At 37.6% G+C, this 15,842-nt stretch overlaps 1 protein-coding gene across 1 annotated transcript in view; it reads left to right on the top strand.

Annotated features, from left to right (window-relative positions):
* The window catches only part of fancd2 (FA complementation group D2), a 47,877-nt gene that overhangs the window by 220 nt on the left and 31,815 nt on the right, over positions 1-15,842 (top strand). The window contains exons 2-13 of the mRNA XM_039773449.1: positions 1,971-2,064; positions 4,029-4,163; positions 5,042-5,109; positions 5,209-5,315; positions 6,038-6,098; positions 6,907-6,959; positions 8,751-8,829; positions 9,683-9,807; positions 11,181-11,268; positions 11,500-11,604; positions 12,473-12,573; positions 15,640-15,751. Coding sequence (XP_039629383.1) covers positions 2,001-2,064; positions 4,029-4,163; positions 5,042-5,109; positions 5,209-5,315; positions 6,038-6,098; positions 6,907-6,959; positions 8,751-8,829; positions 9,683-9,807; positions 11,181-11,268; positions 11,500-11,604; positions 12,473-12,573; positions 15,640-15,751 — 1,098 coding nt within the window. The 5' untranslated portion in view covers positions 1,971-2,000. The remainder of the gene's footprint in view (positions 1-1,970; positions 2,065-4,028; positions 4,164-5,041; positions 5,110-5,208; positions 5,316-6,037; positions 6,099-6,906; positions 6,960-8,750; positions 8,830-9,682; positions 9,808-11,180; positions 11,269-11,499; positions 11,605-12,472; positions 12,574-15,639; positions 15,752-15,842) is intronic.

Below are 15,842 nucleotides of genomic sequence, written 5' to 3' on the forward strand. Positions count from 1 at the left end.
GAGCAGCAGCACCGCCACCACCAGCACCAGCACCAGCATAGTGCGCGGAGCTGCGCCCAAGCTGCCTGACTCGCGGGCCTATTCTTGCAAAGGAGCCGAGCGGGTCGGTGTGGAGCCCCACTGGGTCTCTGGGGGACGAGACGTACCCTTTAGGATAACGAGGAGACGCTGCCTGTGGTGTTCTTTTGATTCGTTCATTAGAATGTCGTTCACTTTGTCAAGTACTAGAAAAAAACGAGCACGGAAGCTGACCTGAAGCCGACTGCGTGCTACCTTTATAGCGACTCCACAGAATACCGAGACCCGTGTGTCCTATTAGGCCTGTCAGTCAGTTGTAGAATACGAAAAGCACAGCAGCCCCGTAGTACCTACCGAGGGTGAACACCTCGGAGTATAGCAAAGTAAAGTGGGGCTGGGGGCGCGCTGGGTAGGTGTGATACCTCACTGAGCTCCGAATCCTGTGTCGGGGTCTCGCTGTGTGGCGACTTCAGATTGGCAGCACCCCGACCTGTTCTCTTTAGGACCCCCAGCCCTGAATAATGGCACCTTAGTCGTAGCTCCCTATTCTGCCGGCGGCGGTGTTCAGTTTGGGGTTTGGCAAAGAGTGGACATAAAGACCAGTAAACGTCTTCGAAAGCCTCCACCCGTCAAGCGGACAGAACCATTTGATTGTGTAAAATAATTCAGTTGGGGGGTTTAGCTCGCCCAAGTAATGGTAGTAATCAGTTCATCCATTTTCGGGTCTCCTCCGGTCATTGCAGGATTGCAGTTACCCAATGCTAGCCTTGGTCGGAAAGGAACATGATAGGCGGAGACGGTTGGCTTCATTTCTTACTTTTTCTTTTCATGAGGGAACCTGATAAGCATATAAGTAAATGTTTGAAGTGTTGCAACTTTATATACATAGAAAAATACTTGAAAGTTAATTCCATGTTGAAAATAAAGAGGATATTAAAAATCGTTTCCTTTTTATTTTGCAGGATGGGATTAACTTTAGTTTATTTCTTCATTTACAGCTAGCTACACAGTGAAACAACTCCATTGTCCTTTCTGCATGCTCCTTAATGTGGTTGTCAGCAAATTCCTCTGTCGGAGGTTGAGTCTGCCCTGTCAAGACTGGGCACCTGTACCAGTGCATCACATTCACCAGTTGACAGCCCAACTGTTTGGGAGGTGAACCTGAAGAGACAGGTGAAGAAAACTGAGAATCTCCGGTGACGTTGTGCCACCCGAGACTCAAATCCCGTGTCCTGGAGCTGGTATGCCACAGCGCTGATGTGGCCTATTCATTTTTTTAATAACTTTGTCAGACCCCCTTAATCCAATTCATAGTTGCCGGAGCTGATGATTCTGGTATTTATTTTTTTATTTTCGTTATGAGGCTTACTTCACCCACTGCCTTTTAGGCTGGTATTTCAAGGCTGTAGGCAGGTTGTTTATGCTGGCATAGCGGTGACAACTTAATGGTGCATTGTGTCTTCATGCAGATCTTACCTTAGAGTGTGTTATGCATCATCTGACATCCCAGCGCTGAGACATTCAGCTTCATTAGCATCTGTTAGGGACAAATCCAGACTACTTGACCTTTTGGCTTCTTATTGTGAATCTTGTTCGCGCAATTCATTCCTATGATTGGTTTGGTTTGACTGTCTTGAAATTTTCACTCTGGATTGTCTCTTGATTTAGCTACTGACTTGACCCTGGAAACGAGGGAGGAAGGAGGTCTGGGTGGGACATCAGTCGTTCACAGGGCCCACTCATCCACACTCCCAATTCGGAGTCCCTTACAACACACACACCTTTGAGAATGTGGAAGCAAACTGAGTGCAAAATTGTAAAATGAACATTTATATGCATGGCCAGTATAAATATGCATATCTGTTTTCTCCTGTAATCTATGAATTTTTTCCTGGCGTAATATTGTCAGAGTTGAATGAAGTGCATTTAATTTTTCTTTCTCGTTTCTATAGGGATTCAGAGGGCACTTTGTTGTGAAGAGGATGAAGAAGAAAAGAAGCTCTCTTACTGAGAATCAGGATGATAGCAGGCTTTCTGAATCTTCTAGTATGACCATTAACTTTTAAAACTTGACATTTAATGCAGGTTCATGTTAGAAAATCTCAACGGGCACATTTCCATATTATATTTTGAGAATTTCTTTGGTAAACTCAATTTTTTTCTTAATTTTTTTTAGTATGAAGAACTTAAAATACACATTGAAAGCCAGCGGATGCTATTCCTTTATGTTAAAGAGATGATTGGGCTTGTCCAAGTAACTCCAGTAAAACACTCTATAAATGTAAAGAATTATTATAGACCGGTCAGCTTACCTGCATAACTGGTAAATTAATGGAAGTTGTTATTAGGTGAAGTTGAACCTTGCATGGCAAGAACGGGCATGTTAGGGAGAAGCCAGCATGGCTTTAGATGGGGAGATCGTGTTTCACTAATAGACTAAAATTCTGTGAGCAAGCATCAAAAGCAGAGAATCAGAGAGGTGCACATGATATTATTTATCTTGATTTTCAGAAGGCTTTTGATAAAAGATGGTTGTCATACTAAAAGATGTGGGAGTTCAAGGTCTAGTGTGTAATTGGCTGCATAAATTGGCCTAAACATCAGTAACAAAGAGTTATGGAACTTTATCAGAAATAGGTAATGTTAAAAGTGGCGTTCCTCAGGATTCAATGCCGGGGCTGCTGCTTTTTCTAATTTATATGCAGTAAATGAACTTAATAAAAATGTACAATCTGGTTAAGTATGCAGATGATACTAAACTAAGTGGACTTGGCAGGCTACTTCGTATTCCTGAAAGCATTAAGAATGGACGTAGATAGAATAGAGGCTTGAGCGGATGAAGTTTAATATAAATAAATGAAAAACAAACAGGGAGTGAAAATGTCAAGTTTGAATACACAATGGAGGCCCTAAAAATGACACCTTATGAGAAGGAGCTACAAAAGGAAGCTTGGTGAACTCCTTTCTTTCAACATTTAGACAGTGGACAGAAGCAGCTAAGAAGCCTGTCAGAGTGTCGTGTCGTGTACAAGTCAAGAAAGCCGGGGTTTAAGACATTGCAGCACCAGAGAGAGTGTGGAGGAGCACAGTTGGGTTAAATACGGGTCTTTGGGGAGTGAGCTATGAGGAAAGATTGAAGGGGCTGAATCTTTTCTGAGATAATGTGATTAAAATGTTTAAGATTGAGAAGTACGATGGTGGATCCAAGCTGTCATTCTGAAATGAGTTTTTCAAAAAGAATTAAGAGCCTGTATGGAAACCTCTTCAGAGTAAATGTCACATGGATTGTGTTACTCCGTAATGTCCTAACTAGTAGTACTTTGGGGACCTTTAAAACGTAACTTGATCTTATTCTAGAAGAGTCATGTGAAAGGAGATTGAGGAGATCTTTTGAGCTGAATGGCTTGTTCTCATCATAACTGTTCTTATATGTAAATTGACTTGACTTTTTTGCATCCTTCTCAACTTTAGGATATCTATTCAATACTAACCTTTAGAAAGTTACCTGTAAGTCTGATTAGTGCTCTCCAGAAGGTATATACAGTACTGTATTTGTACTCTACCTGCCAAGACATTTAGGAATGAATGTTTTTTCAACTCCAGTACCCAATATCCTTACTTCCATCCTCTCACCTGTTCCCTCACACCATCAGAACCATGCTTTTCACAAAGTAACCTAACACCTGCACAGACTCTGGGAGAAGACAGAAGACACACAAGTGGTTAGTAGTGTTTGTGCAAGGATCCGGCGTTCCGGGTTTGATTCCTGGTGTTTGGTGTCAGAACTGAACCAGCCCAACTTTTGGGATGGCTCGTTACTTTTTGTGGCATGTCTGTCACATCGGACATGTACATGTGCCATTTTCTAAGCTTGTTAGTCTTTGCAAGAAATAACTAAGATACATCTGACAGAATAATTTAGAAAGTTAGTGAGCACATGTATGGTGTGAGTGTGTGTGATTTATTTACAAAGATTTAGAAACCTCCTCTGTATTACAAATTGCTTTTAGGACCGAAAAAGAGCCGCATTGGTGGCCGGAAATCAAAGTCTTTTGTGCAAGAGGCGGCAGATGACTCGGTGTTCGGACAGATGCTCCGATCGGCTGGGGTTATCTTACAGCAGGCAGGTGCTCCTGTGGAGATTGGTAAGATAAGAAGCACACAACTTGTTTTTATTGAACTTCGTTCCTGATGTGTAAATTTGTTTGAACAATTTAAGTGAAAATATTGGTTATTTGAAGACTACTGTATTTTAGAGCTTTTCTATTCTGCTAATGAGAGATTACCAGGGTGTCTTTTCGTTATTAGCGTTAACGTTATTCCATTACTTCTTGGCTAGTTGCTCTTTTTTATTTGTTAACCTTTTCTTCTATTTTGCATAGTACCTTCAAAAACATTAGACATTTTGTGTGGTTAACAGTGTTTAAAAACAAGATTGCATATACAGGAAAAAAAACATTCCTAAAACTTTGTAGACATACCTGCCATGTCCATTCAACACTATTTATGTATCTTGAAACCAGATGCTTACAAATACGGTATTTGTCACCGTCAAGTATGTTTTAAAATGTTTGCTCTCTTGGGTCGCAGAGTTTTAATTTACTGAAATGAATGTATATATCACACACTTTTTGTGAAATCTGAAATGAAAAGCTTTAGAAGCAGAAGAATAGTGGGAATGTTTTATTTATTATGCGAGGGAGTTAAACCCAGGGGTTGTGGATTACATTTGGGTAAAAGAGGTAAGAGAGAGTGGCGTTTATTTTGGCAGCTCAATACTGACAAGCCACAAGAAGATGGTTGAAACTGCTGAAATTGGGTCTTGGCTGCTTTGTCATATCTCTCATGGTTTAGCATGTAATGCATCATGTCCAAGGCTTCAGCAACAGTAACTAGAACATTTGTTTTTGTAGAATCACCACACGAATGCTTAAGATTTATGCTCTTGGATATACATTTATCATTTTGTCAAGAATTAGTTAATAATCTTTACCAGTTTTAAAGCAGCTTCTCCTCTTGTTAGCATCAGACCAAGCCGTGTTCCAGAAGAAAATTTACCAGTGTTTGAGAAAGCATCCACGTTACCCAAGTGTGAGTTGTGTATCATGAATGTATCGTATGTGTGTGTTAACTTATGTTTTAGTCCATCCTGTTTTGTAAAGTCTTGCTTTATTTTGGTTTGTTTTGCAGGTTGTACAGGAGTTCATAACAGGGCTAGAATCTCATATGGAGGACAAAGAGAACCTGAGGTCCTGTCTTCTTCCATGTGTCCTCAGAGTTTTGGATGGAGAGTCCAGGTGATTTACAAACATGCTCTATCACACAGTATGCTTAAAACCGCATTGTAGTGAATTTCCCATATAGCGTGTATTTCTAGCAATGTCATGTTTAGCAAACCTTGATGGGCTATAAAAGGAAATTTTGATTTCTGTCTGTCGGATTGTAAGCAAATGTCGACTGTGTCAAAATGGTTTGCTTTTCTAAAGTAGATAATGTGTACTTTTGTTTCAGCAATGTAAAATAGATTTTCTAGTTTTAAAATGTATTTTTTTTTTTTTTTAAATAAAAGATTTGGATATTTTGTAACCCACTTTATAAATACAAGAGCTGTATTTTGTACCGGAGGTATGTTGCTCTTAACTGGTGCTTTTTTGTAGTTTTTTGTTTTTACAATACCACAAAACATATTGGTACTTAATGGAGGTAAATGGAGAATGCTTGTTTTATATGGAATAACCACTGACTTACAGTGCAGTATAAAAATATGTCAGAAATGATTCAAAAGATTACTTCGGAATTTTATCCTACCAACTGTACAAATTGGTTATGATGCTCTCCATCCATTTATTAATTGGAAACATGAATGTCATAGGCACAACTTTGCATTTCGCAGTTTTTATTTTTGTTTGTCCATGTGTGTGTTTTTATAATCAAAGCCAAGGCTGTATGATCGATTAATGTATTTATGATGCATATGTTATAGAATAATCATCTCTTATTTTTATTTAAATTTGCACAGTGCTAATAATTCATACCATGAGAGCCTCCTAAAGCTGCTGCTTGGAATTGACATCCTACAGGTATGATAAGAGTACTGAATTGGAAGAGTTGGTCATAAAGTGTGTTAGTCAATTTCAGGGTCATAAACTCTTATCACTTTGAGGACGTCGGCCACTGAGCATTGATGAAGACTTGCTTAAGTTATCCCCAGTTTTGTCCCTTTAGAACTTTAAAACCTATAACATGGGAAACGTATAATATAAAAAACAAAATATTTAAAGTTCCAATTTTATGGGGTGGATTTAAGATTAATTGTTCACTTACTTATCACATTTGAATTGTATCTTTAGCAAAACTTTGTGCATTATAATGCTGAGGTGTGCACCAATGTCTATATTCTAGAAATGACTGCCTTGGGGGAAGAAAACATCTCATCTCAGTTTTGGGATAGAAATCCTACATAATTCTTTAATGGAAAACCTTCCACTTGTAAGAAATACCATCTAGAGTTGAAGATTGATTATTGTCTGTCCTACACTATAACCCATGAAGCTTTCAGATATGCTTTTATGATTTACAGCCATTGTGGTATGTTTGGATATCTAGAGTTGAAGTACAGAATTAAATGCAAGAACACCAAGATTTACCTGTGTTTTTGAAGTGGTACAAATAACATCTAAATGTCCATTTTCTTGTTTACTTCGTCAAAATTGGACTTGTACAGTATCAAGTCTAAGAAGTAATGCTTTGTTTTTACACCCCAATTGTGATTTTTTATCTACTTAAGTGTGATCTATGTACTTTCAAATGTGACTCTGCAAGAGAAATTGTTTTTGGGTGGATGAGGAATGGTTGTAACTGCTTGATTAATTTTTTATTCCATGTCAGCCAAAAGTGATCAATACACTGTTTGAGAAGCTGCCTGAGTTCATGTTTGATGGGTGAGTAGCACATTCTGTAGCTTTAATCTTCTACTGTGTTGTGTATTCTATATATTTAGTTTCTTATTACCTTTTGAGATATACTTCCTGATTAAAATAATGCATAGAATGTGTGTAACAGGTTTTTTTGATGAATATCACACTTTTATTACATACTTTGGTTGCCTGCTCTTTTTAGGTGTGTCTTTATATAATGTGAAAAGCATTTAGTGTGGTTACCAAATCTCAATCTGAAAATCCACGTGAAATAACAGAGGACCAGTTTTGTTGAAATTTGTACACACAGTGTTGAAATTTCAAAATCTCCAATTGAAAACCATTGGTAAATTTGTAAACCAGTTTTTCTTAAAATAGAAATAAAGTTTGTGCAGCTTCAATCCCAGAATTGTTTACAGTTTCAAACTGACCTGAGAGAAGTCACTAGAACCTTTTATATTTTGTAGGTCTTCCTCTTTTTACTCATCTGATAGCTGGTTGTGTTGTTTAAATAGTTCCCTGAGAAAAGGCGCACACTCCCAAGCTGCACCTCTGCTTCACCAGTTCATGAATTGCTCATTATTAATATTGTGATGCACTTTGGGCTACTTTTACTTATAAAGCACATTTTTATACATGAATGTTGTTGCCTCTTGCTACTTGAGGTAAAAATAAAATACTTCATTTATCTAGAAATATTGTTAAATGCATTATAATGATTTTTCTCTGTAGGCATAAAATGGACAAATATGTCCTTATTATTTATAATACATTGCACTAAAAACGGCATCACCACTGCATTATCTGCACGTTGTAGTGATTCAGGATTTCTCTGACACTAAGTTATCACCAAAGCTGCACATCTGCTCTCCATCATGGGCCGAAGCAGCTTCAATGCAGGTATTCATTTTCAATCTGGTTTGTCTTTCAAAAAAGTTTTGTTTGAGAAATTTGCATAGAATTAGTTACAGCCTCCCCAAAAACTAAATGAACATAAAATAATACAGCATCACATCAAATGGACGCTGCTGTGTATGGCCATTATTGAGCCAACACAAGCCTGTTTGGGCTCCGATTTTAACTACGATATTAAGAAGTGCTGTTAATAATGAGTATTTAATTTAGTCTATAAATGCACATTCTGTCATCACTGTTACTTTTGAATACGACTCATTACTAATCAAAGTATCTAAAAAAAAAAAAAGTTGAAATCCTCCAACTTTCATATCAATTAAGTCATAAGTCACATTTGAATGTTGTTCCATTTTGACGATTTCTAACTTCTTTGATAATGCTGAGTCTAATGTTGTAGAAATAAATCCACAAGGTTTACATTTAAGTATTTGGCTGGCACCAAGATGACTTACAACATTTATGATACAGTTGGTTACATTTCTTTCTGTTGGTTTTTCCAGTTGGAACACAAACAGGTCAAGTGATGTGCACGTGATCACGCGGTATCATTAGTGGGATTTGAACCCGCAACCTCAGGGTTTGAAATCCACAGCCTTGGCCCCCACTACACCACCCTGCCTTAGTTTGACTATATTATTTTTGAAAAGTAATAAAGTGTAGGATATAATCCAAAGTGAATCAAAAATGTGTAAATAGAAAGGGAAAAAAGCAATGGTAATTATTAAATGAAATTAATTACAAAGTAATAGCCTTGCTGTGTTTCTGTTGGTTGTATTTTAATAGGAAGAATTAGATTAACTTGGACTAGTTTGTCAATGGTTAATAGGCCATTTAGTGACCTCCTGAATTGTGTGTCTTTCTAACTTTGTCATTTTTCTGTAATATTTCATAATTCTTCAGCGTTGGAGAAGATGGCCTGAACATGCCACGACTCATAATCAACCAGTTCAAATGGCTAGATAGGGTTGTGGACTGCAAGGTAACTGTCAAATACTTTTTCAATAATTTGTTCTCTCGTAGTTGTTAGTTCTTTTCCTCTAATGAGCTTGTTAATGTTGTTGTCTATTAAATAAGTGTATGTTTATTTCCATTCTAATGTCCGTGTTCACTGATGTGAAAGTCATTGTAAAATACAGTCAATTGCCAAGATACTCCTTCAAGTGATTTCATTAATTTGTGACGAGTTGGAAAGTGGCACTTGATTCCTGCCCTGGTACATCAACGGAGCTGAAGCCACCTGTGTTTCCATTGTTTCTACCAGCCCCTCCAGACATGAGTTAAATGTCTATCCCCATACACCTTAAAAGTGTTTAAAAAGAAAAACAACAAAAATATGACTGCCCATTTTATACTGCTCAGATGCCATAGTACCAGAATATCGTAGGTATCTACCTTCAGAATAGTAGACGGGTAATATTGCATTTGAAATTCAAAAATGTATATTTATTTCACACCAGGCTCACCACTTACAATAAACCACATTCATCTAGTCTTGGCATCTTTAATCAGGGCCTAGTTCTCATTCAGTAGAGTCTTCTTGTGTGCGAGTATCTATACATGTTTGAGGCTTGATCTTCTTGTCTTAAACAAGCTGCTGGTCTGCTGTAAAATCTCATATTTTGTATGCTGTATTGGAATGTGGAAAATTCTACTTGTTGCCTTCAACCATGACAGGTTTGAGGAGCATTTGTTGTCAGTGTACATTCTTTGGGACCTCTTCACACATTTATGTTAAACCAAGAATGTTCTTTAGAAGCAGATAATGATATCAATCAGTGGTAACACGTGTCTGCTTTTAGTGTTTGTCATTTCAGTCTTACGATGTTTTACAGGATCTGGCTAGTAAACTTATGCAGCTTGTAGCTGTTGCACCAGTAGAGATTCAGCGGGACATTATCACTAGCTTGCCTGAGATCCTGGAGGACACACAGCATGATGATATCTCAAAAGAACTTAAGTGAGTACTGAACCATCTGGAGAGTAATCATGTTGTAACCTTTAGGATCAATTCACGAAGAAAGTGATTTTACGTTTTAAAATCCGTACAAGTAATTTACACGTGAGATACGGACATGAGTGGGAAAAACAGGTTCAAGTTCATGTCTACTTTAGTTGCGTTGTTATGGTCTTTATATCTTCACTCACTCTCGCTTACTTTTCATGTCATTTTCCTGGTGAGGGCTGCAGTAACAACTGGCCAAGTGGAACAGGGCAGACTTTCTTAACTCTAGAAGTAACCCTAAGTGCCTTGAGCATGGGAAAGGCGCTATATAAATAAAATGTTGTATTATTATTGTTAGAAGTAGTCTTCACACCCTGCAAGGGATTCTTGAGCTCTTACAAGAAAAACTCACCTTTAAGAGGGAATTTCCTGTATTCTCAATGGGTAACTGCTTCAATTGGGTTTTCTTCTAGAAGAACAGTGGCATCTACAGTATTTAAGTTCCTCTGGACAGCTGAGGGCTTTACCCCTTCCAATGTAGCGTGAATAAGAAACTTGTTTTAAGTGTTTGCAGTTGCATCATAATTTTTGGTTGCAGCCAAAGTGAGAGATGGGAATGCAGAATTACTTCACCTTGTAAAAATCGTGATGCAAGATGAGGTCACATTCGCTCTCGCTCTTGGTTTAAATGGATTTAATTTAACACCAACAAAGAGAGCACGTGGTTTTCTCCATGTTTGCAATACTTAAAAAACACTGGCACCAGAACCTTGCAATATCTTTTGCAATGTACCACAGTGGACACAGTCATAATGCCTCCTTCATGTCCCCTAAATTTGTAGGCAAAATTTTTAAACTCTAGGCAAGATGAAGAGATTTTTCCTCATGCTATATTTAAGAGACATTAACCAAGAGACTCCAACAAAAATCTGTAACTCTGAGAATTTTGAGCTACCTTTAGAGTTGCTTCTCTTATGTAGCTTGGATCTGAGGTTCTCCATCATTAATTTGTGCTTAACTGTTAAAATGGTCTCTGTCCCTACATATGAATATGTGCACATCGGAATGTGCTTCCGTTATGTTAGAAGTTGCCTTCAGATTACTGTAAAACTGTGTGCTGGGGCAGAGGCAGCTAAAAAGAGAATTCCCATAGCTGAAAAAACTCTAAATGTTATTTTAAAATCCATTAAAGTGGGCAAACAGATGCTCAAGCACATAACTGAGAAATTGAAGTAGCTACCACGCACAGGCATAGCATGGTAATGTGTATCCTTTTGACCGAACAAAGTGATAGTGCTTATGTAGAGAGAACGTATGCATGGAAGTTTGGTTCATAACTTGGTGCGTTCTTGTTAAATGCTGTCTCTAATACTGCAATTCTTTGGCAGCTGTCTTCTTCAAACAAATCCCCCGCTTACTGTCCCCATCCTGGATGCTCTTTCAAGTCTCCGCTTAAGCGTCACCCTACTCACTGAGGTATTGGGTTTGGATTCGTTGTACTTCTTTAAAGTTAGACACAAGCTTTAATTGTTTTAAAACTCCTGTACATTGTATATGCACATTTTGAGGGGTGTTCTGACCCTTATTAAATTTGATCATAGAAAGTTTTATTGCTAAATAAAATAAATCCTTAAATAACATATATACTGAAATGTGTGTATGTGTGTGTATATATGTATATATATATTTCTTTATAAATCTCTACAGGTTCGTCAGGCTGTCATGATGAGACTTTCTGCAATGTCATTGGAGGATTTGCCGGTGGTCGTTAAATTTATTTTACACTCCATCACAGGATCAGAAGCTGTTGAGGTATAATGCAAAACAAAGGCACAAATTCTAGTGTTTCAGTGTCTAATATAAATGTCCACTAAATTCTGTCTTTTTATTTCCTGTGGTTCTGTAAACGTTGTAGCAATATCTTAAGAGCCCATGTAGAATAATCTATATAGTACAGTACGTCATAAAATGAAAATAGAAAAGGGCAATCCGATTAATAATGTGATGGCCTGCCCAATGTTGTCCTCATTAATGTCTCACTAATGGAAATGTAGGGGAGAAGTGCCTTTTGGGCTGAAGTCTTTCATATAGTAACCAAATAGTACTTCAGTTTTTGGGGCCAAAAATGACACATTGTTTTGTTTTTTGTTTTTTTTGTTTTTTACCAATGACAGTTCTCCTTCGGTCAAAATAAAATGGTGAAAAGCTGCCAAAATTGACAAAAATTATGCAACAATCAAAAATGATTTGACTGTTTTTGTAATAGATTTAACAATGATCCATTGAATGTAATTATACAATAAAATAAAAGGTTTAATTTTGTCTGTGTGTTTTATAATTTGCCTTGGTAAGTCAGCTAATACGAGTTTGAATTTTTATAGTTACAAATTTGCTTGATATGTTACCACACATTTCATTATAAAACTGTAGTTTGTAAATTTGTCTAGCAAAAATTAAGTAAAATATACCCTATATGTAATATTTTATATGTCAAGGTTTCTGCTTTATACATTAGATCACTTGTAAAAGATACACGGCCCATAATCCTTTGAGCAGCTTTGGTAACCTTTTGGGCTGGACTGTGTCCCATGTCCTTTCCAGTAAATATTTCAAAGGAGGTAATTATTAGTTATGGATTATTATTGTAATTATTATTTTTTTTTTTTATAACAAAAAACAGGTTATCTCAGATCTTCGAAAAAAGTTGGATCTTGAATCATGTATTTTACCGTCACAACTTCAGACATCACAGGGCCGGGAAAACCGTAAAGGACCAGTGAGGTTTGTTAGAACCTGGTGCATTTTTAAAATCATATTTAATAAATCGCAAGAAATACAGGATGTTTATTTACTTGATTTGCTTTATTTGGTGAGAAACCTGTTTTATTTTCTCTTATCACTGTGGATTCTTGGATTTAATGCTTGCTTACAACAATATACATTCTAAAAAACAAAATAGTGCCATTTTATTTAGAAACACAACCTTCGAAAAACAGGATAATTGCTTTTGCAAATGTAGATCTAATAAATGCGCCATAAATGCATACATGAGACACGGAGATAAGAAATACTGTTTGTAGTTCTTGGCGTTTTCCCTGGATTTCAGTTTATAGATTTTAGGGTTAGGGTTTTCGCCTGGCACTACAGTCACAAGGCTGATGCTCCAATGTACACCTTTGCTGTCTCTTTAGGTAGTTTCAGTTGAAAGGCTTGTAAAAGCTAAAACTTGACCTGAGCGATTATCTTGATGAACAGGAGTAAGCAATTCTGTTTGCCTATTAGTTATTGATAATTCTAATCTAACTTGACACCGTTACAGTCGCTTAACAGTACACAGACTTCCTGTGAGAGATCCTTTGTTTTATGGGCTCATATTGTACTGTTATGAGTAGTAAGGTGATAAAACAGAAGCACCTCTTCATTTCCACTGTTATTTGTTTGTATGCATTTATTTTTCTTTATTAAAATTTTTAAACTGTGCTCTATCCACTGAACTCCTATGTAAACTGTCTAGTTGTTAATTTAATTGGAGAATCTTTAAATGCAAATAGAGCACTCTGTGCAGCTTTACAGTAAGTTACTGTAATAGCTTACATTTATTGTCCTGTTCTGCTGTTTAGAACATAAGAAATTTCACAAACGAGAGGAGATCATTTCGACCATTTGTCGCTTGTGTGTTTAGCCAATAGAAAAGCTCTCCCAATATCTCCTCCAGATTCTTCTTTAAAGTTGTTTCAGTTTCAACTACATGTGTCTGCGGTCCCACAACTCTCTTTGTAAAGAAGTTCTCGCTAGCTTCAGGTTTAAATGCACGCACTTATTTGCACTGATGTCGTCATTGAGCACGTGATTCACCCTTAAGTGGATCAACTTTTATCAATAATTTTGAGAATTTGTAATTCCTGGGTGAGGTCCCCACTCGGGCTCCTCTGCTTGAGGCTGAACAAGTTTATTTCTCTGAGTTTGTCACAGTAGGACATGTCCTTAAGTCCTGGGAGATACCTGGTTGCTGTCCTCTGCATAGCTTCAAGTGCTGCTGTGTCTGTCTTGTACTGTGGTGACCAGGGCTGCACACAATACTCTAGATGTGGTTATATCATAAAACCTCATGAATTTAACATTTTACATGTCTTTTTAATTGCTTCTGTAGATGAAAAATGAAAATTGCTTAGTCAATGAAATTGTGTCAAAATATACTCCTAATTCCTTCTCAGAGGTTGCTTCCTGTATGACAGTGTCTCCCATCTTTTATTTATAATTTATATTCCTTTTGCACATGTGGATCACTTTGCCCTTTTCTACATTGAGCTGCATTTTTCAAGTGTTTTCCCAGTTCTGAAGCTTTTCTAAGATCTTCATGAATTCTTTTTGCTGCCTCCTCCGTCTCTGACATTCCCCCAATTTTAGTGGCATCTTCAGATTTCACAAGTTTACTTGTGTTGCCTGCATTTGTTGTTCCCTTTCTTTTCCTACGCATACCAGCTTTGTACTCTTTCTCAGTCTCCATTATATCTGCTCCTTGTTTTTTCTGTTCAGCTGTCCCTCCGGTATTCTTGGGAGCTTCTTTTAAATCCCTGCAACATCATCACAGTGTTGCCAAATCCCTGGAAAAGACCATTCCAGAAGACTAACACATTCTTTTGGAATCCTCACTCCAGAAGCTCACTGCAGCTGCAGGTACACAAGTGTCTTCCTGCACAAATGTTCTTATTTTGCTTGCATTCCATTATTTAACCTGTGGTTCACTTCGGCTGCTCCCGTTAGGGGTCACCACCAGTATTCCTTCTAAGGAGTAGCATATAGTGAGCAAGAAACATTGTTTATGAGCGACATTTTGTTTAAGCCAAAAATTTATGAGCACCAATTTTCGCGATAAGTACGAGCAACGGCGTCGGAATGAGCAATCGTGCGGGAAGTATGAGTGACGCTCTGAATTCATATGAGCTTAGAAGGAACATTGGTCATGACAGCGGATCATCATCTTCCACATCTTTCTGTCCTCATTATCTCGCTCTGTCACATCCATCACCTGCATGTCCTCTCTCACCACATCCATGAACCTTCGTTTAGGCCTTCCTCTTTTCCTCTTCCCTGGCAGCTCTATCCTTAGCATCCTTCTCGCAATATAGCCAGCATCTCTTCTCTGCACATGTCCAAACCAACGCAATCACGCCTCTCTGACTTTGTCTTCCAGCCGTCCAACTTGAGCTGACCCTCTAATGTACTCCTCACCACTCATTTCTAACCTGTGCTTCACTGAAGAACTTTACATTTGTTGTAGTGCACTTATTGGAGCGTCTTTCCATGTGGTCCTTTGTCTAGACTGGTATGTCTTCCTCATGCTGCTTTGGTTGGTGGTCTAGTGACTCTTCAGTGACCCTCTGATTGTCATATAGTACCTCCGTCAGTCTCCAGTGCGCTAGTTTAATTGGGCACTCCCGTTGGAGTTTTAGATTGGTGAATCCAGATGCTTTACAGAGCAGATTGCACTCTTCTTTGTTTTTTGGTTCTTTTCAGTTACCTCTTTGTTTTTTTCATTTGTTCGGAAATTTCAGTTCTGTTTTGAACATTTAGTTGTTACTGAATATGTATATTTTAAATTTGTGCAACTACACAGTTTCAAGAAAAACAATTCAGGGTGCCATTTGGTATTGATTGTTCTATTGCAGATGATCATACAGTACATACAGTACCTTGTTACCTAATACTGGCTTATATGTAATTTGTATTTTCATTTTGTGTGTAGTTTTGATGCAAAGCACAGCTAATGGCAGTGTTAAAGTATGTCCGCTGTGTTCCAAACATTGCGATAACCTTGAATTTAATTTTATTATTTATTTATTTTAGGTCTTCCCTAAAATCGCTCTCAAGTAATAATGGGGACTGTGTGACACTTGTTTTAGATGTCATTAAATCTTCGATTCGTTTCCAGAAAACTATTTCTGATGCCTGGATAAAGGTATGTTGATATCTTTGTATCATTTTTGGTAATCTCTTTCCCTTTAGGAAGTGTAGAAGAGCATAGTATTAATCCCTAGTCCTATAACATA

Source organism: Polypterus senegalus, chromosome 12 (genome assembly GCF_016835505.1).
Source record: "Polypterus senegalus isolate Bchr_013 chromosome 12, ASM1683550v1, whole genome shotgun sequence".
In the NCBI taxonomy this organism is placed as follows: domain Eukaryota; kingdom Metazoa; phylum Chordata; class Cladistia; order Polypteriformes; family Polypteridae; genus Polypterus; species Polypterus senegalus.